The 24,470-nt window shown below is 42.0% G+C and overlaps 1 protein-coding gene across 6 annotated transcripts in view; it reads right to left on the bottom strand.

Annotated features, from left to right (window-relative positions):
• ASPH (aspartate beta-hydroxylase) overlaps nt 1-24,470 on the bottom strand; it is a 187,319-nt gene that overhangs the window by 44,797 nt on the left and 118,052 nt on the right. For all 6 annotated transcript variants that reach the window (XM_070382346.1, XM_070382345.1, XM_070382351.1 and 3 more), the window contains 3 exons: nt 18,034-18,119; nt 8,678-8,764; nt 3,473-3,623 (listed from right to left, as the gene is read on the bottom strand). In XM_070382346.1, coding sequence (XP_070238447.1) covers nt 3,473-3,623; nt 8,678-8,764; nt 18,034-18,119 — 324 coding nt within the window. The remainder of the gene's footprint in view (nt 1-3,472; nt 3,624-8,677; nt 8,765-18,033; nt 18,120-24,470) is intronic.

The raw sequence follows: 24,470 nt of genomic DNA, 5'->3' as shown, positions 1-24,470 counted from the left end.
TAAGTCCCTCTTAGGATTTTATCCTGCAGCTCTAAGGGCATCAGTAACTCCCATAAGTGGGTTTTTCAGGTGGCGCTAGTGGTAAAGAATTCGCCTGCCAATGCAGGGGACACAAGGGATGCCGGTTCAATCCCTGGGTTGAGAAGACCCCCTGGAGAAGGAAATGGCAACCCACTCTAGTACTCTTGCCTGGAAAATCCCATGGACAGAGGGGTTCGCAAAAAGAGTCAGACATGACTGAACACACACACACACACACACACACATACACACACACACGGTTCCCATAAGTAGGTACTGAATTTAGTACTGACTACAAATATGTTAAAGACATTCTTATTTTCTAAATTCATCAACATTTACCCTTAATGTCAAATTGTCTCTTATGAAAGTTTTAGTTACCCAATCCTCATTCAAAAAATGTTTTACTGGGGTATTTTTGACATTATAATTAACTTTAAAATTATGAATACAGAACAGGCAAATAAGAAGTCTAATAGATTTCAGGGTCTAGCACCCTGGATGAGACATGAAGAGGCACTGAGGTACTCTGCTTGTCTTCATCTCTCTAGGTCTTCGTAATGACCTAGTCCTGGAGCCAAGGAGACATCATCTGGTATTAGGGGACCCTCTGGTGGACAATAGGGTGCTCTGCCTACACGAACCATGAAAACTCAGCTTCAACTCATTTTAAAGGCTGTCCAATGGATGTTTAAGATTTAGAGGGGTCAACTGTCATCACTCTTTACCCCAGTTGGAAAGACAAATTGTAGGGGTTTCCTCTGCTGGTCCAGTGCTTACAAATCCACCTTGCAATGCAGGGGACACCAGTTCGTTCCCTGGTCCAGGAAGATCCCACATGTCCTAGAGCAATTAGAGCAACTAAGCCCATGTGCCACAACTACTGAGTCCACGTGCTGCAATTACGGAAGCCCACGCGCCTAGAGCCCATGCTCGGCAACAAGAGAAGCCCCTGCAGTGAGACGCCCCCACTTGCCGCAACTAGAGAAAGCCCGTGTGCAGCAACAAAGACCCAGAGCAGCCAAAATAAATAATGAATCTTAAGAAGAAAAAAAAGACAAACTGTATAAGGGAAAATGTGCAAAATGAGAGTCCACATGACAAAATTAATTACCTAAACGGCTTTGTTGACCAGAAACTGAAAATCAGCCAAGATACGCCAGGACCATCCAAAAGCTAATGTAGCTGGATGCTCTACTAACTGTTAGGCATAGACCACCACTCACTGACTCCACCAGCCTCTCCCCATTCACTACTTGCCAGTCTGGGGTGGTTTGCTCAACTATCCATTCCTTCACTGATAAATCTGACTCCACCTTTCTGTACTCTTCCTCTGCCACCTGCCCCGCTTGGGATTACAGTTTTCTTTTGATTCTACACTTGCCCTATGGAGCCACAACAAAGGCCCAGGTGAGAGTCCGTCCTATGTCCTTCTTGCCCCTCCTACTCTGCATCTCCAGGGACCTATGAATCCCTCAGCGCCTCCCCTAGTGAACTCACCTCATTCTCATTTGGAGGAGAAAGAAAGTGGAAGTGTTAGTTGCTCAGTTGTGTCCCCCTCTTTGCGACCCCATGAACTGTAGCCCAGTGGGCTCCTCTGTCCACAGGATTCTCCAGGCAAGAATACTAGAGTAGGTTGACCCAGGGGAACTTTCTGACCCAGGGGAACTTTCTGACCCAGGGGATTGAACCTGGGTTTCCGGTACTGCAGGCAGATTCTTTACCGTTGGAGCCACCAGGGAATTTGGAAGAGAGACTATATTCAAACACTGAAGGCTTACTTCGGAAGAAAGTTAGATCTACCTGGGTCGTCCTTCCCCTGGGGCTGGGAATAGGGTGAAGTAAGCGAGGTGCTCGGTGCAAAGTTTAAGAGGGTGCCAAAAATTCAGTCCCACCCAGACACATGATATCTGACGCATCTTTTTAAAAATAAAAATTAATGTTAAAAATCCACAGGGCTAAGTGAGTCACTTCAGAGCCAGAGGAGAGACAACTCAGTGATACTGGTTTTCGCTTGCATGGAGTTCCAGCCTTGCCTTTCCCACCCTGTTTGTGCTGCTGTAAATTTTCCCTCTCTGGGACTGGCCCTTATGAAGAGACGTCTAAGGGACCATTTCTTCTAGTTCCCAGTCATCGCTTGGCTTCTACTCCCGTCACAGATTTTGGTCATCTACCAAAGCGACACAACCACCCTTAATTCTAACCCTGGGAAAACTGATACAAGGTTCACTTTTGAATGTTTAGGAGCCTCCTCTAATGACAACAAGATAATACATCTATGTAACTTATCCAGCCAGTAGAGAACCCACCTTGGCAGCTACACATGGCTTAGATTTTTTGCTCCTGGCTTATCAATGACATTTTAACTTATTTTTTTTAATGTTATTTTTATTTATTTATTTGGCTGTGACAGGGCTTAGTTGCCCATTGCAAATGGGATCTTAGTTTCCCCACCAGAGATTGAACCACACTCCCTGCATAGAAAGGCAGGGTCTTAACCACTGGACCACCAGGGAAGTCCCCTGATGGCATTTTAGGTGAGAGAGAACCCATTACTGGCCTGATTATAATGAAGTTAGGGCACAGCAAGTGACACACTTGGTTCAAAGTTTAAGAGGCCACCAAAAATTCAGTCATCAAGATGCATGATATTTTATGCACTCTTTTTAAAAGTCAAACAAATGTAAAAAATCCATAGTGCTTTTTCAAAGCAGTTTAAAATTTACTCAGTGATTAAAAAAATTGTTTTTCTATAAGTTTCTTTAAAAAAGACAAAATGTGCAGGTGAAATTTTTAGAGTGCTTATAACTCCTGACATTTCTTATATCTATAAAACTGTTCCACTGATGATTTCAGCTATTATGGATCAGATAGTTACAGTTAAGAGAGAAAAGAAGAATTTGGCATAACAAGAAGTTTTTGACTCTAGACGTATTTGTTTATCGGGCTTCCCTGGTGGCTCAGAAGGTAAAGAATCTGCCTGCAATATAGGAGAGCTGGGTTCAATCCCTGGGTTGGGAAGATCCCTTGGAGAAGGAAACGACAACCCATCCCAGCATTCTTGCCTGGGAAATCCCATGGACAGAGGAGCCTGACGGGCTCCAGTCCATTGGGTCACAAAGAGTCATACGCTACTGAAGTGACTAACACTTAACTATTCATTTATTAGTTATGATTCCTTAGGCAATTCACCCAACCTCTCAGAATTCCATTTGTCTCATCTTTAAAATGAGTAGGGAGCAGGTAGGCAGCAAAAATACTGTCTGTATCTTTGTAATTATGAAGGATTCCTCTTTCAGGCTGACCCAATCAGAGAAATTGCCTGAAATTAGGTAGAAAACTCAGGTTTCCTTCCATGTAATTAAACTCTTCTAAGAGTACATACAAACTTCAGGCTTTTTCAGATAAAAGCACACCGCTTGCTACTGAACTGACTCTTCTTCCATCTCACCTAGAAACTGCTGTCTGTCTGACCTCCGCTTCAGGCTCAGCTTCACCAAGTCTGTGGGGGCATCAGGCAGACTGGCCGCCTCCTGGTAGGTCTCGATGGCCCTGCGCAGGATCTCATTGCTCCTTCTCTTCTCAGCCAAATCATCTTCACACTGGAGGAAGAGAGAAACGTCCCAGGACAAGCTGCATGTGTACTTGCCCAAAATATTTATGAAAAGTTGATGTTGGGACTTGCTTTAAAAGTAATTCAAGACAAATTAAAATTTCCTCTTCATCAAGGATAAAAAAATAAAGGAAGGCAACACAACATGTTATTTTAATAATATGAAGAAAAGTTAACTACTAAGCTACACATGAGAAAGACTATCGTAAAAGCAGGACGAATATATGTTTGGCTGGTGGAACGTGTACCCTGCTATATATCAACATTAATAGTCAGAATTCCAGTCCACAGTTCCTTTACTTCCACTAGCTTATTCCTGTGCTCGTTCATTCATTCAACAACTATACTCTGTCTATGCTATGCTATGTAAGTCACTTCAGTCATGTCTGACTCTGTGCGACCCCATAGACGGCAGCCCAGACAGATGCAAACAAACAAAACATATTAACCCTTTAGAAAAGGGCAATTCACCTTGGCTTGACAGGAAAAAAAGCTTCAAAATATAGAATGATCTGTTCATAACTGCAAATGGCCTTTAGAACAGATCTATCTACCAGAAAAGAAAGTCCAATGTCAATGACTCATATCAGTCATCCTGCCTGCGTAACCTTCTGGATATTCATATGCTGGCTTTTCTGTTTAGGCCTAAGTTTCTTGTGCGTTTGGCCCTAGTGAGTTAATGCCTCAAAACATGATCCTTCCTAAGTGACGTCACAGAATGCCAGAGTCCTAGAGCTGAGAGAGTCCTACTGAGAACATCTTGTTCACCTTCTTCATTTGCCAGCCTCTTCAAGCTACCAAACAGATCCCAGAACTGGAGGGTTTCCTCACGGTTAATTCAAGGACAAATGCCTATCAAGACATTGTTCTCTATCTAGAGAGGGATAAATATCTTCACTAACCTCAATCTGAAATGAGAGAAAGATGATACAACTACACGCCTTGTTCCTTTCTCTCCTCCATCCTTCAAAGTCCTTCATTTTAATGAAGTATCAACATTTCAGAACTTAACAGCATTGGAATTTTAATGTCAGAATTAAAATGTGATGTAATTCTTTAAAGTCTCTTAAATAAAACTGATAGGCTTTGCTTTGAGTATCAACATTGATTGATATTGATCAGTTTAACATCTGTAGACGAAGGATTTGCCCTGAAACTGAACATTTGCTACAGGACATTAACATCACAAAGCGTTTTGTTGATTCAAACTAACCGCCCAATCCAACCTCCTAGGAGATATGGCATTTTCTGCCTGAGAGGCACTAAAGGTTTGCGGAAGACAATAAAGTGAAACGAGCTCATAATTTTGTGTCAGATGTTCAAGGAACTTGGTCAGAATTGATTTTCACAGAGATCCAAAAAATAAGACATTAAATGGCAATCCACTCCAGTATTCTTGCCTGGAGAATCCCATGGACGGAGGAGCCTAGTAGGCCACAGTCCATAGGGTCGCAAAGAGTCTGACACGACAGAGCAACTTGACTTCACTGTAGAAATGATAGATACTGTAGCTTCCATGTTACTTAATGTCACTGAATTTATAAAATTGGTTGGGATATTCCAAAGGAATTGTTTAATCTGCTAACAAAGCATGAAAAGTCATCAGGTATTCCTCCTCACAAAATCTATCTTCTGTTGAATTTTTTTTTTTTAACTCCTATGGGACTTCCCTCACAGTCCAGTGGTTAAGACTTCATCTTCCAACACAGGAGGTGTGGGTTTGATCCCTGGTCAGGGAGCTAAGACTCCACATGCCTCATGGCCAAAAAACCACAACATAAAACAGAAGTAATATTGTAACAAAAATTCATGAAGACTTTAAAAATGATCCACATCAAAAAAACCCACAAAAACAAAAAACAAACAACTAATTCCTATGTATTTAATTAATTTACCATGCTTAAATTTCACATTAATGTTAATATTGGTAACACATTGTAGTATAATAGTTTATAGATAAAATATATTGCTGAGGCATAAATCTCAAATTCCTACTGTTAAATGAGGATATATATATATATAAATATATATATAGTGAGTGTCATGTGCAAAACTACTGCATTTGGTACTTGCAATTAATATCACATATAAAGAAAAATCTAAAGCATGAAACATTTTTGCCATAATTAGCACTTGACCCATTATTCTCTCGAGTTAACGGGCTTTCCTTAATCAAACAAGTGCCAGAACTAGTGGCAAAGCACATCACTTATTTAAATAGGCACCATCTTCAGGTAACAAACACATTCTTTCTTGCTTAACAACAATACAATTTAGCAATTTTGGAGAATTGCTGATCCAATTAATTTATAGAAATGATATAGTTGCTATTGCGTACTGCATCATGGATAAGAGGAACTTCTCTGCATTAAATTTTCACAAATTTAATTTATTAAAACTGAATTAATACAAATTTAATAAGTTTTTAAGGAGGAGATAAGGAGAATTTGAGACTTCCCAGTTGGCTCAGTGGTAAAGAATCCGCCTACCAATGCAGGAGATGTAAGTTTGATACATGGGTCAGAAAGATTCCCTGGAGGAGGAAATGGCAACCCACTCCAGTATTCTCGCCTGGGAAATCCCATGGACAGAGGAACCTGATGGGCTACAGTCCACAGGGTCAAAAAAAAGTCAGGCATGACTGAAATGATTGAGCATGTACACACTCCCAGGAAGGATTTAAGCATCTAGATTTCGAGTGGTTGCCACCTTTAGTTAAGAGCCAGATGTACTTGTTTTATCTCTAGATGTGTTAGTTTTCATGAGAGTGTCACCCACAAGTGACGGCACTGCCCCCTCTGAACAAGTGTTGTCAGCTTCTCCTGAATCTGGAAAATTTCTGCAGCTCAGAATCTGCCATTTCCCAGCAGAACTGACAGTCTCCTCCTCCCCAGGCAGGAGGAGGTTTACTGCCTGACATCTGTACACCAGCCCTGGATTTTACCCAGGGTTCCAAACTGAATAACACCTATGGTCTACTTAACATGTGCATTTGAACGTGTAACAGGCATCACAAACTTCACAGGAACCGGAAGTAGATCTTTGATTTTGCACCTCTCCAAAACTGTTTCAAAACTGTTTCTTGGTCAGTACCTGGCACCATCCTCTCCTTAGACTGCTGAACCAAAACCACCAAATTCATCTCTAAAATTGAAAGTTGCTCAGCTGTGTCTGACTCTTTGCAGCCCCATGGAGTGTAGCTTGCTAGGCTCCTCTGTCCATGGGGTTTCCCAGGCGAGAATACTGGAGCGGGTAGCCTACCCCTGCTCCAGGGGATCTTCCCGACCCAGGGATTGAACCTGGGACTTCTGCACTGCAGGCAGATTCTTTACTGTCTGATTCAGTCCTGCCCTTGTCCACTGCCCCACCTCTGCGGCCGGGACCAGTCCAAGCCAGCGCATCTTGAGGACACCTGCAATGTCTCCTACTTTCCTGGCTCCGACTTGTGCTACCATAATCCTTCTGTACCCAGCAACCAAAGTCATCTTTATTTAAAAAAAGAAAACAAAAACAACCAGAGGGGCACACCCATGCACAAACCCTCCAAGTGCTTCCAGTGCACAAAGAATACAGCCCATGAGCCCCTGGCTTCACCTACCCCACGTCACCTCCCCCAGTACGCCCCTCCTCCAGTCCACCAGGGATAAAGTCAAGGCTGATTCCCTGTTCCCTCTGCCTGGACAGCTCCTTCCTAAACCTTGTCACATTTCAGCCACTTGTCACCACCCAGGAAGGCCTTTTCTGATCACCTGATTATCTTAAGTATCGCTGTGCCACTTTCCTCCTACCGCCTATGAACAAAACATTGTAATAACATGTTCTTTACTCTATGACCTTCTTTTCTTTATGGCATATAGTATCAGGTAAGATGTCCTAATATATTTATTTTTAACACTTCTAATATTCTTTAAATGTAGATTTATCTATAAAGACCTTTAGGGTTTTGCTCAAACGTCACCACCTTGATGAGCTATCTTCCGGCCACCCTATCCAACATTTTAACCCCCCTCACATGTCCTATAGCTGTGCTCTGCTTTATTTTTGTCTCCTGACAGTGTATCCAGTAGCAAGCAAGAGATTCTCTTCTCTGTGTCTTGCATTGTCTTCTCCATTACAGTGAAAAGGCCCTGTGTTTTGTTGATAGCTGCATCTGCAGTGCCTAGAACAGGGCCTGCCATAGAATGGGCTTTCACTACAAAAATTCTGAGTAAGAAACTTAAAATATCTTCCATTGGAATATAAGCTCCACAGGACAGAGACCTCTAGAGTGTTCTTTGAGATAATCCCAGGGCCTAAAACAGTATGTGGCCCATGGAGGGTTTCTGCAGCTACAGCAAGACATGGAAAAGCTTCATGAATTGAGGAGTTGAAAAATGGAGAAAGTCTGATGAGAAAGGGAGGTGAGGGTGGAGCTGGGGAGAAGGTAGGTGGTAAGAAATGAGTCAGCTGACAGATACTACAGAGAGAACCAAGTCCATTCCACTTTCTATTTAACTAGGTGGTGGGTCAAATGGAATGAATGTGAAGGGGATGGGAAATCAGGGATGAAAGTGTTATTCTTTATTTTCTTTTCAAAATCGGAGAGAAACTAGATGAAGGGGGAACAAAAATAGGTTACGAAATTCACCAGTACAAAATAGGAATAATTAATTGCTTATTTAAAAGTGTTTCTTGCTTGAATGTATGCATATGCATGAGAAGCTGATTCTGTATACAAGTCAGAAGGGAAAATGAAATGCAAATAGTGTAGTGTTAGTCGCTCAGTTGTGTCCGACTCTTTGCAGCACCATGGACTGTAGCCTGCCAGACTCCTCTGTTCACTGAGCTCTCCAGGCAAGAATACTAGAGTGGGTTGCCATTTCCTTCTCCAGGGGATCCTCCCAACCCAGAGATGGAACCTGTGTCTCCTGCATTAGTAGGCAGACTCTTTACCACTGAGCCATCAAGGAAGCCCAAAATGCAAATACCAGGTGGTAAAAAATCCAATGATACAGAACATAAGGATATCAAAGCAGTGTCCTAAGTATCAGGGCTTCAGCATACCTGTGCTTTCCCATACCGAGCTCCTGGACTCTGAGGGTACTTGCGAACCAGTTCTTCAAAAGCATTCACTGCTTCCTCAATTTTTCCCTGTTAAGAAGAGTCAATTACATACATAGAATAAATTCAAATGCATAATATAGTTATTTAATAGTCACCAAGTAAATTTTGTTAAAATTTTCCAGACTCCCTTCTGAGTTTACAGTTAACAATCTTCTGTCTTAAAATAAAAAAAAAATAAATAAATAAAAAAAAAAAGATTTTAAATAATTAACTACATGATGGAAAACATAAAACTAAAAATGAACATAAATAGACTTTATTTTTTAAAAGGCAGAACCTAGATAGCATATTCAAAAGCGGAGACATTACTTTGCCAACAAAGGTCCGTCTAGTCAAGGCTATGGTTTTTCCTCTGGTCATGTATGGATGTGAGAGTTGGACTGTGAAGAAGGCTGAGCGCCGAAGAATTGATGCTTTTGAACTGTGGTGTTGGAGAAGACTCTTGAGAGTCCCTTGGACTGCAAGGAGATCCAACCAGTCCATTCTGAAGGAGATCAGCCCTGGGATTTCTTTGGAGGGAATGATGCTGAAGCTGAAACTCCAGTACTTTGGCCACCTCATGCGAAGAGTTGACTCATTGGAAAAGACTCTGATGCTGGGAGGGATTGGGGGCAGGAGGAAAAGGGGACGACAGAGGATGAGATGGCTGGATGGCATCACTGACTTGATGGACGTGAGTCTGAGTGAACTCCAGGAGTTGGTGATGGACAGGGAGGCCTGGCGTGCTGCAATTCATGGAGTTGCGAAGAGTCGGACACGACTGAGCGACTGAACTGAACTGAACTGAACTGACCTGACCTGACTGATGATGTACTATGAGTCTTTGTTAAAGAAATGGCATTTTCTGTTGGCATGTATAGTTCCTACATGCAATCTTTAAAAGATATTTAGGACTTAAGCTGGGGGAGGAATATTCCTGGCAGTTAGAATGTCTGCAATGAGAAGGGCAGTCTCAGTGGGGAATAAGCATATGAGATGAGAGGGGCCACCTGGCCTCGGAAACTGTCACCCACTGAGCATCACGGCTGACTATGCTCAGCTGGTGCTGTAAGTGCCTCACTGCCCCCAGGTCATATGACCCCTCCCGAAGCCCACGTGCGTCCTTAAGAAGCCAGTTGGAGCACCTGTGTTAGGTCTCTGACCACCACTGTGGAAACAGACACGGAGGATGTGCAACAGGTAAGCTTGCCGAGGGTCTCGGCTGCCTCAGTCCATCCACAGTGAGAAATACACATCTCCTGATGTTCTACTGGAAGGCAGCACATCAGGATGTTGGAACCATGAGATGGAGACAGAGTTCTGAGTTGAAGTTTACCAGACCCTTCAGCCATCTATCCATAAACCCATCCTTCCTTGTATAAATGTGAGCTCACTGTGCTTTGTATGTCATTACCTTCACTGAGCAAGTTTTCATAACAACAATAAATGTGGTTGGGCTCAGCAAACCATACAGTACTGCTAGATTGTTACTGACACCTACTTCTCAATAACTTGGCTGAATAGAACCAGGCAACATCTATATTAAAGTCCCTTAAAACTGTGGAAGAAGGAGGGTTTTTTTTTTTTTTTTTTCCTGTCACATGCCCATCACTGATGCTGAGGGTCTAGGTAGAATCTGGGCTCCACCACTTAGGAGACGTGGGACTTCTGGCAAATTACTTATGACTTTGCCTTAATACACCTCATCTGTGAAATGGGTACAATGAACGTACTTGACTACCTTGGGGGTTGCTGTGAAGGTCAAATCTGACAACATCCACAAAGTACTTAGAGCTGCTGCAGAGACCATGGAAACTATTGAAAATTTGTTAGCTATTATTACTACTACAATTGTGGTATGGGGAGGATATGAGAGCCAGCACAGAATAAAATGTGTCCCAGGTAAGTCTCTTACCTGACGGACAGGTTAATGCAAAGACAATGAGGATTTGAAGGCTGAGATGAATCAAGCCAGTAACTTATTCTCTAAGTTAATTGTCAGAAACAATTGTATGGCTATTTAAAATATGCCACACATCTCACAATATTGACTTTTTAAAAAGCTTTATTTTTTAGAACAGTTTTAGGTTTGCAGCAAAATTGAGAGGAAAGTATAGAGAACTCCCATGTACTCGCTACACCTACTCATGCCCTGACTCCCCCATAATCCACATCCTGATTCAGCACAGAGGGACATTTGTTGCGATTGATGAGCCTTCAATGACACAAGAAAATCACCCAAAGTCCATAATTTACATTTGGGTTCACTCTCAGTGTTGTACATTCTACGGGTTTGGACAAATGTATAATGACAGGTATCCAACGTTTTTACTGTCTCCATAGTTTTGCATTTTCAGAAAGTCATATAGTTTGAATCAAACAGTATGTAGCCTATTCAGATTAGCTTCTTTCACTTAGTAATATGTGTTTAAGCTTCCTTCTTATCTTTTCATCCCTATCTTTTCAAGGAGATCAAATCAGTCAATCCTAAAGGAAATCAGTCCTGAATATTCATTGGAAGGACTCATGCTCAAGCTGAAGCTCCAATACTTTGGCCACCTAATGCGAAGAGCCGAATCACTGGAAAAGACCCTGATGCTGGGACAGATTGAAGGCAGGAGGAGAAGGGGATGACAGAGGATGAGATGGTTGGATGGCATCACTGACTCGATGGACATGAGTTTGAGGAAGCTCTGGGAGATGGTGATGGAGAGCGAAGCCTGGCGTGCTGCAGTCCACGGGGTCGCAAAGAGTCAGACCCAACTGAGCAACTGAACAACAACAATTATCTTTCCGTGGCTTAATAGATATTTCTTTTTAGTGCTGAATCAGATTTCATTGTCTAGGTGTATCACAGTTATCTATCTGATCACTTACCGAAGGACATCTCGGTTGCTTTAAAGTTCTGACAATTATTGAAGGTTGCTATAAACATCCACATGCAGGTTTTTCAGTTCAGTTCAGTTCAGTCGCTCAGTCGTGTCCGACTCTTTACGACTCCATGAATCGCAGCACGCCAGGCCTCCCTGTCCATCACCAACTCCCGGAGTTCACTCAGACTCACGTCCATCGAGTCAGTGATGCCACCCAGCCATCTCATCCTCTGTTGTCCCCTTCTCTTCCTGCCCACAATCCTTCCCAGCATCAGAGTCTTTTCCAATGAGTCAACTCTTCGCATGAGGTGGCCAAAGTACTGGAGTTTCAGCTTTAGCATCATTCCTTCCAAAGAAATCCTAGGACTAATCTCCTTTAGAATGGACTGGTTGGATCTCCTTGCAGTCCAAGGGACTCTCAAGAGTCTTCTCCAACACCACAGTTCAAAAGCATCAATTCTTCAGCACTCAGCTTTCTTCACAGTCCAACTCTCACATCCATACATGACCACTGGAAAAACCATAGCCTTGACTAGACAGACCTTTGTTGGCAAAGTAATGTCTCTGCTTTTGAATATGCTATCTAAGTTAGTCATAACTTTCCTTCCAAGGAGTAAGCGTCTTTTAATTTCATGGCTGCAATCACTATCTGCAGTGATTTTGGAGCCCCTCAAAATAAAGTCTGACACTGTTTCCCCATCTATTTCCCATGAAGTGATGGGACCAGATGCCATGATCTTCGTTTTCTGAACATTTAGCTTTAACCCAACTTTTTCACTCTCCTCTTTCACTTTCATCAAGAGGTTTTTTAGTTCCTCTTCACTTTCTGCCATAAGGGTGGTGTCATCTGCATATCTGAGGTTATTGAGATTTCTCCCAGAAATCTTGATTCCAGCTTATGCTTCTTCCAGCCCAGCATTTCTCATGATGTACTCTGCATATAAGTTAAATAAGCAGGGTGACAATATACAGCCTTGACGTACTCCTTTTCCTATTTGGAACCAGTCTGTTGTTCCATGTCCAGTTCTGACTGTTGCTTCCTGACCTGCATAGAGGCTTCTCATGAGGCAGGTCAGGTGGTCTGGTATTCCCGTCTCTTTCAGAATGTTTTTAGGAGAACATAAATTTTCAACTCCTTTGGATAAATACCAAGGAATAAGATTTCTAGATTGTATGCCAAGAGTATGCTTACTTTTGTACAAAACCATCAAACTGTCTTCCGAGGTGGCTGTACTATTTCACATTCCCACCAGCAACAAATGAGGGTTTCCAGGGCTCCACAAGGTCGTCAGCACGTGGTGTTGCCAGTGATCCAGTGACAGTGGCCTTTCTAAAGGTGTACTAGTAGTATGGTCTTGTTTTAGATTGCATTCCATAACATATGAGGTGAAGCATCTTCTCATATGCTCATCTGCCATCTGAACATCTTCTTGGGTGAATTGTCTTCAAAGGTCTTTGGCCCATTTTAAAAATCGTGTTGTTTATTTTTTATCATTGAATTTTAAGAATGCTCTGTGTGTTTTGGATAATAACTTGTAAAACCACTACTTTATTTCTTCCATGAATGATTTTAAGGAATGCAGAATTCAAACTAAATATCTTTTTCTGAGTAACTGTCTTCTAACTATCTTGTATGAGTTTTCTGTGGCCACTATAACAAATGGCCACAAACTCTGTGGCTTAAAACAACAGAAATTCATTCTTTCACCGTCTGGAGAATGGACTGGCATCCAGATGTGGGCAGGGCCATTCTTCATCCAGAGGCTGTAGGGGGGAATCTGTTCCTGCCTCCCGACAGCATTTCTTTTAAAATACGTATTTCTCTATTTACCTGTGCACGTGGTTTCTTTGATCTTCACTGTGGCATGCGGGATTTTTAGCTGCAGCATGTGGGACCTGACCAGGGACTGAACTTGGGCCCCCTGCATTGCAAGTGTGGAGTCTTTGGTCGCTGGGCCACCAGGGACAGCATTTCTTCACTGGTGGACACACCACTCCTGTCTCCACTTTGTCTTCTCTCTGTCTTCCGTTCTGTCTATATCAGGTTTCCCTCTGCCTCTCTCTTAACGGAAACATGGGAGTGAATTTAGGGTCCAACTAAATAACCCAGGATAGTCCCTTGTCTTAGACCCTTTAATCCTATCTGCAAAGACGCTTTCTCCAAACACAGTAACCTTTACAGGTTCAAGGGATTAGGACATGGATATCTTTGGGTGGGGCGACAATTTTCAGCCTATCACATGCCCTACACAACTTAAATTGCAAATTTGGGAGCTATTTTTGTGAAAATCATGCTAAATGCACCATCTCCAAATTTAAAGCATAGGATTAACAGTGTTCATAACAAGTTTGCTTAAGTATTTTTCCAGCTAACACTCTCTTAGCTGGCTATTAGATAAGATCAGATCAGTCGCTCAGTCGTGTCCGACTCTTTGTGACCCCATGAATTGCAGCATGCCAGGCCTCCCTGTCCATCACCAACTCCCAGAGTTCACTCAGACTCACGTCCATCGAGTCAGTGATGCCATCCAGCCATCTCATCCTCTGTTGTCCGCTTCTCCTCCTGCCCCCAATCCCTCCCAGCATCAGAGTCTTTTCCAATGAGTCAACTCTTCGCATGAGGTGGCCAAAGGACTGGAGTTTCAGCTTTAGCATCATTCCTTCCAAAGAAATCCCAGGGCTGATCTCCTTCAGAATGGACTGGTTGGATCTCCTTGCAGTCCAAGGGACTCTCAAGAGTCTTCTCCAACACCACAGTTCAAAAGCATCAATTCTTCGGCGCTCAGCCTTCTTCACAGTCCAACTCTCACATCCATACATGACCAGAGGAAAAACCATAGCCTTGACTAGACGAACCTTTGCTGGCAAAGTAATGTCTCTGCTTTTGAATATGCTATCTAGGTTGGTCATAACTTTCCTTCCAAGGAGTAAGCGTCTTTTAATTTCATGGCTGCAGTCACCATCTGTAGTGATTTTGGAGCCCAGAAAAATAAAGTCTGACACTGTTTCCACTGTTTCCCCATCTATTTCCCATGAAGTGGTGGGCCCGGATGCCATGGATCACACCGTCAGAGGAATAGTGGTCCATGCCCCTGCCTTACTCAGCCCACAGGTGACATCATTCCTAGCCCCGTTTAGAGCCTGCAGTGTGAACTTTTCATGTGTTGAACTTTTAGCTTTATTAAGCTTTCCCTTCTTTTAATTTTTATGATTCCAGCAAATGAATATTTCAGTCTATCATTTCCAATCCTTTTTATGGGGCATAAGGAGGAGTTTTAAACAATACATGTTATTTTAAAAAATCAATGATTGAAATATGATTTGTGCATTTTTGGAGGAAATAGAAAGTGACCTCACACGTTCATGTCACATAGTATCTGAAACAAGGGTGCGACCTGAGACTGGGCCTCCTCTGACCAGAGTATGCCTCAGGGCCACAGTGATCCCAGGGGAGTCTCTTGCATTATTTGAAAACACCAGCTATAAAAACAACCCTAAAAAACTTAATGCCACTGATGATTCAGTTCATAATATGGCTCCCTATTGTCTCAGAAGCAAGAATTGCCTCTGTAGCCACTTCTTCCTCTTTTATTTACCCTGTTACAGATCCATGGTGCTTCTTGAGGATAGCATCATAATTTCTGCAAATAAGCAAGGGCCAGAGGAGAACATCCCATGAATTGTTCCAGCACTTTTATGTTTCACTGACTTACCTGCCCCTTGATAACTGAGCCCTTCTCTACCATTCATTATCATTACAAAAAAATCCTTCTCTAAAGCTGTTCGTTTATTCTTTATCCCTAAAATCACCCCTGAAATAGGTAGCCCCCCCTCGTTTTTCACTAAGGACATACAGCACAGAGAAAGTGGAGAATGCCGAACGGGGTGATAGGAAAAGAAGATTCCTGCCTCATTCCTAGTAAGAAATGCAAAATTTCAACAAAGAATAGTGGGCCTCATTTTACAAAGCTAAATGAGATAGACACAGAAATCATCCAACGTTAATTTAGTGAACAAAGACTTGGGCTGTAATATTCTCTGGAATTACTGCATTTGTATCGGCTGCTGATGAGGGTAAGCCAGGCTTCGGTTTGGGGACCTTGCCATTTGCTAGTTACAGACATCTTCATGCTTGTTTGGGACTTTTCCAAAAGATGTGTGGGAAGCACATTTTTGTCCCACTTCAATGCCTAATGTGGATGTTTTTATTGTTGTTTTTTAACTATGACAATCCCCTATTATTTTTTTTTTTGCAGTCAATGTCTCAATGTCTACTGATTAGAAACCACATTACAGGAAAACCAATGGTATTACACAAGGTATAAATTTAAGTACAGAACCAAGACAGAAATTTTCACAAGAGACAAGTAGAGGCAAACCTTGGAGATCTTGCGGGTTTGGTCCCAGATAACCACAATAAAGCAAATACTGCAACAAAGCCAAGTCCCCATGAATATCTTGCTTTCCATTACATTTAAAGGGTACGTTTATATCACACCAGGCTTCCCTAGTGGCTCAGACGGTAAAGAATCTGCCTGCAATATGGGAGACCTGGGTTCAATTCCTGGGTTGGGAAGATCTCCTGGAGAAGGGAATGGCTACCTACTTCAGTATTCTGGCCTGGAGAATTCCATGGACAGAGGAGCCTGGCAGGCTATAGTCCATGGGGTCACAAAGAACTGGACACGACTGAGTGACTTGTACTTTACATCATACCATGGTCTATTAAGTATGCAATAGCATTAATGTCTAAAACACAATGCACATACCTTAATTAAAAATACTTTATTGCTAAAAAATGTTGATCATCATCTGAGCCTTCAGTGAGTCATAATCTTTTGGCTGGTGGAGAGTTTGAAATTATTTTGAGAATTACCAAAATGTGACAGAGACACGAAGTGAGCAAATGAGGTTGGAAAAATGGCACTGATAGGCCTGTTTGGCACAGGGTAGCCAAAAACTTTAATTTGAAAAAAAGAATGCAATATCCACGAAGAACAATAAAGTGAAGCACAATAAAACAAGGTATGTCTATAGATGATTAAGTGAAGATGCCATTAAATACAGTATAATAGATATTGGGCATGGCAATTAGATGAATATGACTGAGCTGGGAGAACAGATAACTTTAGTCTTGTGTTAATTCCCTGTTTTCAAAAACATAATATCCAGGAACAAATGCAAATAAGATTTTGAATTAACTGATGACAAAGCAAAACATAAAACAGTCACCCTGGGAACTAGAGCTATGTGAGTTTAACCCAAAGTGAGAAGAATCTTAAATCTAAAATCGTTTCACCTAATAGTAACTACCCTAAGTATTAGACTAACTTATTTTTTCTTTTTGCATCAGGGTGCTTTAAAATGAAAACCCTGACTTGTATGCTGCTTGGCAGTACTGATGCTTTAAAAAAAAATCTCTTATCTCATTGTTCATTGTATCTAAGTTGTATCTAAGTCACTAAGTTGTGTCCAATTTTTTTGTGACCCCTATGGACTATAGCACACCAGGTTTCACTGTCCATCACCATCTCCCAGAGCTTCCTCAAACTCATGTCCATTGAATCAGTGATGCCACTCAACCATCTCATCCATTGTCACTCCCTTCTCCTGCCCTCAGTCTTTCTCAGCTTTGGGATCTTTCCCAATGAGTCAGTTCTTCCCATCAGGTGGCCAAAGTATTGGAGCTAAAGCATCAGTCCTTCCAATGAATAGTCATGGTTAATTTCCTTTAGGATTGACTGGTTTGATCTTGCAGTCCAAGAAACTCTCAAGAGTCTTCTCCAGCACCACAATTCAAAAGCATCAATTCTTTGGCCCTCAGCCTTCTTATGGTCCAACTCTCACATCTATATATGACTACTGGAAAAACCACAGGTTTGACTAGATGGACTTTTGTCAGCAAAGTGATGTCTCTGCATTGTAATATGCTGTCTAGGTTTGTCATAGCTTTTCTCCCAAAGAGAAAGTGTCTTTTAATTTTGTGGCTATAGGCATCATCCACAATGATTTTGGAGCCCAAGAAAATAAAATGTCACTGCTTCCACTTTTTTTCTCATCTATTTGCTTATCTCATTGGATCTTTATAAAAAAATCAAGAAGTAAGTACATATTATTCTCATTTTTTAACACAAGGAAACGGAGACTCAGAATGACCGAGTGATTTCCCCAAAGCCACACAACTAAACGGTGATGGAAGGGGCTGACTCCCCAACTGGCTAGCCTGAAGATGAAGTTCTGTTTCTATCTGGCCATTACAGCTACAGCTTTTCTTTTCATTTGATTCACTCCACATGGAACGCTGATGTGCCTGGGGAAAAATCCACTCTATTCAAAGGTTGATTCTCTTACAGTGTTTTTCAAAAACAAACCAAGGGTAATGCCTGTGTTTATTTAACAACGAAACCATAGCACGTTTCTATGAAAAATAGACCATCGACCTACCCTTTTACGGAGTTTTTCTGCAGCATCAAGCTCAGCTTTAATAGTCTTATCAAATTTATTTAATAGTTTAGGCTTCTTTTTCTTCACTGAAAGAAAAAAGAGGTTTATAATTTTTATATTTTTTGTTTAGAAATAGTTACAGCAAATAGTGATTTATAAAAGTAGTAAGAAATCCAGCATTGGTCACAAGCCAATTGGAACTGGAGGAGCGGTTCCTAATTCAACTTCCCACAAGGCTCTCCCCACCCCCGGGTTGACCCAGCCAGTAAATGCCATGCTCAGGGACACAGCCTGGGCCCTTTAACCCATGTGCTCCATGGTGTTCTTGGGATTCTGGGTGAATACTGATATCCTGAAACTCTCAGGAGAGTGTTTCCAGAATGAAACAGTAGGTATGATTACTGAACTCTTTTAATCAACTCCTTGGGTAAGTCCCAAAGACCACTTACAAGATCTTTGAACATCTATAGTGTTTCCAATCAGGTAAAAGTAGGAAACGCCTCTCAAAAGGACTCAAGTGAGCAGGATTTCTTAGTTGAGGACTCAAGACCCTTCTGTTGCAACCAGGACCTAAATTCCAGCATATTCCATACTTTAGCCAGAAGGGACCACCCCACGGAATAGCTTTGTGTCACTTCTGAGGCTAATTTCTCCAAGTAAAACGACTTATTCCTTTTCCTTTGAAAAGGAAGGGGAGGGTGGGACAAATTGGGAGAACAGCATTGACATATAGACACTACCATGTAAAACAGACAGCTAGTGGGAAGCGGCTATAAAGTTCAGGGAGCTTAGCCTGGTGCTCTGTGATGGCCTAGAGGGGTGGGGTGAGGGAGGGAGGCTGTACAGGGACAGGATATATGTATATATGTATAGCTGGTTCACTTTGTTGTATGGTAGAAACTAACATAACATTGTAAAGTATTATATGCCAATAATAAATTTTTTTTAATAAAGAAAAAGAAAAATATACCCCTCCTTTAATAATCAGCTCAAAACCACATTCATTCCACATATCACCCATGCAAGCACTCTATTCTTTTTTCTCTCTCTCTTTCTATTACACGACTGAAGTCCGCAGCACAATGCATACATTTTTTTTTGTGGTTCTTCCCCATATTATATGGGGCTTTTATTATAATAACATCTTGGTCTCTTTCTAAACCATAAAACTGTAGCTTGCCAGGATGCTCTGTCCAAGAGATTTTCCAGGCAAGAATACTGGAGTGGGCTGCTATTTCCTCCTCCAGGGGATCTTCTCAACCCAAGGATCAAACCCACATCTCTTGCATTGGCAGGTGGATTCTTTACCACTACACCACCTGGGAAGCTATTTAGTTTAGTTCAGTCACTCAGTCGTGTCCGACTCTTTGCTACACCATGAATCGCAGCACACCAGGCCTCCCTGTTCATCACCAACTCCTGGAATTCACTCAAACTCATGTCCATTGAGTCAGTGATGCCATTCAGTCATCTCATCCTCTGTCGTCCCCTTCTCCTCCTGCCCCCAATCCCTCCCAGCATCAGGGTCTTTTCCAATGAGTCAACTCTTCGCATGAGGTGGCCAAAGTATTGGAGTTTCAGCTTCAGCATCAGTCCCTCCAATGAACACTCAGGACTGATATCCTTTAGAATAGACTGGTTGGATCTCCTTGCAGTCCAAGGGACTCTCAAGAGTCTTCTCCAACACCACAGTTCAAAAGCATCAGTTCTTTGGTGCTCAGCTTTCTTCACAGTCCAACTCTCACATCCATACATGACCACTGGAAAAACCATAGCCTTGACTAGACAGACCTTTGTTGGCAAAGTAATGTCTCTGCTTTTCAATATGCTATCTAGGTTGGTCATAACTTTTCTTCCAAGGAGTAAGCGTCTTTTAATTTCATGGCTGCAGTCACCATCTGCAGTGATTTTGGAGCCCCCAGAAATAAAGTCTGACACTGTTTCCACTGTTTCTCCATCTATTTCCCATGAAGTGATGGGACCAGATGCCATGATCTTCGTTTTCTAAATGTCGAGCTTTAAGCCAACTTTTTCACTCTCCTCTTTCACTTTCATCAAGAGGCTTTTTAGTTCCTCTTCACTTTCTGCCATAAGGGTGGTGTCATCTGCATATCTGAGGTTATTGATATTTCTCCCGGCAGTCTTGATTCCGCTTGTGCTTCTTCCAGCCCAGCGTTTCTCATGATGTACTCTGCATATGTTAAATAAGCAGGGTGACAATATACAGCCTTGATGTACTCCTTTTCTTATTGGAACCAGTCTGTTGTTCCATGTCGAGTTCTAACTGTTGCTTCCTGACCTGCATAGAGGTTTCTCAAGAGGCAGGTCAGGTGGTCTGATATTCCCATCTCTTTCAGAATTTTCCACAGTTTATTGTGATCCCCACAGTCCAAGGCTTTGGCATAGTCAATAAGGCAGAAATAGATGTTTTTCTGGAACTCTCTTGCTTTTTCCATGATCCAGTGGATGTTGGCAATTTGATCTCTGGTTCCTCTGCCTTTTCTAAAACCAGCTTGAACATCTGGAAGCTATTGCTGCTGCTGCTGCTGCTGCTGCTGCTGCTGCTAAGTTGTTTCAGTCCTCTCCCACTCTGTGCGACCCCATAGATGGCAGCCCACCAGGCTTCGCTATCCCTGGGATTCTCCAGGCAAGAACACTGGAGTGGGTTGCCATTTCCCTCTCCAATGCATGAAAGTGTAAAGTGAAAGTGAAGTTGCTCAGTCGTGTCCGACTCTTCACAACCCCATGGACTGCAGCCTACCAGGCTCCTCCATCCATGGGATTTTCCAGGCAAGAGTACTGGAGTGGGGTGCCATTGCCTTCTCCCTGGAAGCTATTACTCACTCATAAATCTTGACTTGGGAATATGGACTGTATTTCCAAGCACCCCACACTCCAGGTTAACCATCAAATTGTCCCAGTGGCCATAGCCACTGCAAATGCTTCCAGATCATTTTCTTCCCAGTCCCACCCTGTCAGTAAGTTACCCTGTAATAAATGGATCCATTGATTACACAGAGACTCCTGCATCATTTTTTGGTCTCGAAATGCCTTCTCAGTTCAGTGGGCACAAAAGTTCCATCTATTCTCCAACATCTCCCCTCTCTCATCTGTGTGTCCCAGTCGAATGATTTCCAAAAGGAGGGAAGTTTCCTAAAAACCTTAGCCTCCTGCCTCTCCCCACAGGGAAAGTGGTGTGACTTACCTGATTACTGAGCTTGGGGGAAGCGATAAGCTTGTGTAGCTCAGCCCCACCCCTTCCCTTCCTCTAGCACATGTACCTCTATTGTGCTGGGCTGGTAGCATGTGACCCGGGGAGGGGACACACGTGGCAGAGCTAGGGCTGCTGCACGATGCCTGGAGTGAGTGGATATATCCAGTTCTGGGGTTCAAGATTACACCTGTTATTCCTGCTCATTTAAGTCCATTCTTCAATTTGGCTCTCGTCAATAAAGGGCTGACACTTTGATCACTTATTCCTTCATTCCTTGTAATATATATTTTAAATTTCTATTGGAGTATAGTTGACTTACAATGTTGTATTAGTTTCAGGTGTACCGCAAAGTGAATCAGTTACACGCATACATATATCCACTATTTTTAAGATGCTTTTCCCATACAAGCCATTGCAGAGTACTGAGTAGAGTTCCCTGTGCTACACAGTAGGCTCTCACTAGTTATTTATTTTATCTATATACAACTAATAAGAAATAATTGACCTAGTGCGCACATGTCAATCCCAGTATCCCAGTTTATCCCTCCCCTTTTCCTCTTGGTAACCATAAGTTTGTTTTCTACATCTGTGACTCTGCTTCTATTTTGTAAATAAGTTCTCCTGTACCTATTTTTTTAGATTCCACATATAAGCAATATCAGATATTTGTCTTTCTGTGTCTGTCTGACTTGCTTCATTTAGTATGACAATCTCTAGGTCTATCTATGTTTCAAATGGCATTATTTTGTTCTTTTTCATGACTTTAATATTCCATTATATATAACTCCTAGGCATATACCCAAAGAAAACCAGAGTTCAAAAAGATACAGGCACCCTGATGTTCATTCCAGCACAATTTACAATAGTCAAAATATGGAAGCAACCCTAATGTCTATCAACAGAGGAATGGATATAGAAGATTTGGTACATGTATCATTCCTTCTATATTTTTTAAAGTTGCTATCCTTTTTAATTTGTTTATTCTACCTTTCTCTTCTCCTCTCCCCAAACCCCAAGGTCCCCTGTTGTGGAAAAATATGTCTAAGGCAGAGACTGTAAAATAGTGGCCAATGGGAACTTTCAATGGCATATCATGCTATGTGAGCATTCATGTTGAGGACATGGGAAATGAGCTGACACTTGACTGAGACGGGGATTTATAAGTGGTGGGAGTATTGTCATATCACCCACCAGTGATCCATGTCTCTCCATTGCTCACTTTGGTTTTGTAGAAGTGTTGGCAGCAGAATGACAGCAGGACCAGGAAAGCCTGGTGTGCAGAGGGTTTAACTGCAGGCATCAGCACTTTTTCCACGTACGTCGCCCGTGTTGTACAGTTAAAGTTAACACGAAGCTTACTCATTATGGGGGGGAAAACTATTGGCAGCTTAGGACAGCCAAAATAGTTAACAGTAAAATATGCATACATGCTACCGTATATAAAATAGATAGCCAATGGAAATTTGCTGTGTGACTCGGGGAACTCAAAGTGGGGCTCTGTAACAACCTAAAGGGGTAGAAAAGGGTGGGAGGTGGGAGGGAGGTTCAAGGGGGAGAGGACATATGTACACCTATGTCTAATTCATGTTGATGTATGTCAGAAAGCAAACCAAATGGTAAAGCAATTTTCCTTCAATTAAAAATAAATAAATTTAAAAATTAATTTAAAATGTTTGTTAAATAGCCATACTATACTGTGTCAAAATATTTCAATATATCACAAAAAAATAGAACATTAAAAATCTCAAAGCACTTGTTACCAAGAGAAATCACTTTGACCCATCTTTTCCTATATCTTCCTCTTGAGTAGCTGCTAATATTGCTCCTCCCTCTGAAATTCGAGTTTATTTCTATCATGAATATGTGTAAGCGTAAAAAAACCTAAAAAGCGCACAATCTTCCCAATTGTAAAACAAAACAACCACAGACAGATCTGTTCCTTCTTGTTCTGGGAAGCACGTTGGTCTCACTACAGAAACAGCAGTGGATTCTCAGGGTTTGTGATGGGACAGGGCAGACTCTCCCAGGCTTTTGGGGTCTTGGTGTTCTTGTTGACAAGTGAGTGGCTTGGGCTGGGTCCTTAAGGTCTCTTTGAACAAATCTTGCACTTCTAATTTCCAGTTGATTTTAAACCATGTCAATTATCTTTCAAAGCAGGCCTAGAAGTATTGAGCCAGGTTGTTCATTTTGCTAAATTTGGATTTTTAAATGGTTTGTGACTTTCCTGGTAGCTCAGATGGTAAAGAGTCTGTCTGCAATGCGGGAGACCTGGGTTCGATCCCTGGGTTGGGAAGATTCCCCTGGAGGAGGAAATGGCAACCCACTCCAGTATTCTTGCCTGGAGAATCCCATGGATAGAGGAGCCTGGTGGGCACCAGTCCATGGGTTGCAAAGAGTTGGAGATGACTGAGCGACTAAGCACAGCACAAAATGATTTAGGAAGCAGCTGTCTATAGTTTTATTAAACTTCGTACTTTTTCTTGGGATAAGGGGCAGGGGAGGTCACTGCCATTACAAGTCTTTTATCCTTTTCTAAAACCATAAAGAAGGGGGAAAAAAAAAAACAAATGACCAGTTGCATTTCAAATCTTGACTTCCCTTACTGTGGTTGAAACATTAAGAGCAAATGAAATGAAAAAGAAGAAACACTGAAAATATAATTAAAGGCACAAAAAAAGACTAACAGTACACATGTAGATTAAAATTAAATGCAGACTCCCTTTCCATTCCACTTGGTGTTTGCCTACTATGGTATGTGAGGAGACCACAGTCTTACTGGGGAGAAAGATGTAAACAGATAATGAATGCTTAGAGGAATGAGGATATTTGTAAGGGTGAGCTAGGAGTGGTGCTAACTTTTCCGTGAGCCAGCACAGAAAGCTTCCTGGAGAAATGGAGAATTAAAGTACATATGCAAGTAGACATAGCATTCAGGGCAGAGGACAGAGTATTTATTTTGTAAACCTATCACAAGTTTGGGAAGTTGTATTTTCACCATTAGTTCTTTTTCTTGTAAGTCGAAGGCTACAAATCTCCTCCTTGCATGCTAGGGTTTGGTGCAATATCCATGTTGTTGTTCAGTTGCTAAGTTAAGTCTGACTCTTTGAACAAAACGTGGTCCACTGGAGAAGGGAATGGCAAACCACTTCAGTATTTCTTGCCTTGAGAATCCCATGAACAGTATGAAAAGGCAAAAAGATATGACACTGAAAGATGAACCCCC

Source organism: Bos mutus, chromosome 14 (genome assembly GCF_027580195.1).
Source record: "Bos mutus isolate GX-2022 chromosome 14, NWIPB_WYAK_1.1, whole genome shotgun sequence".
NCBI lineage: Eukaryota > Metazoa > Chordata > Mammalia > Artiodactyla > Bovidae > Bos > Bos mutus.
This window is presented reverse-complemented; position numbering and strand designations above follow the sequence as displayed.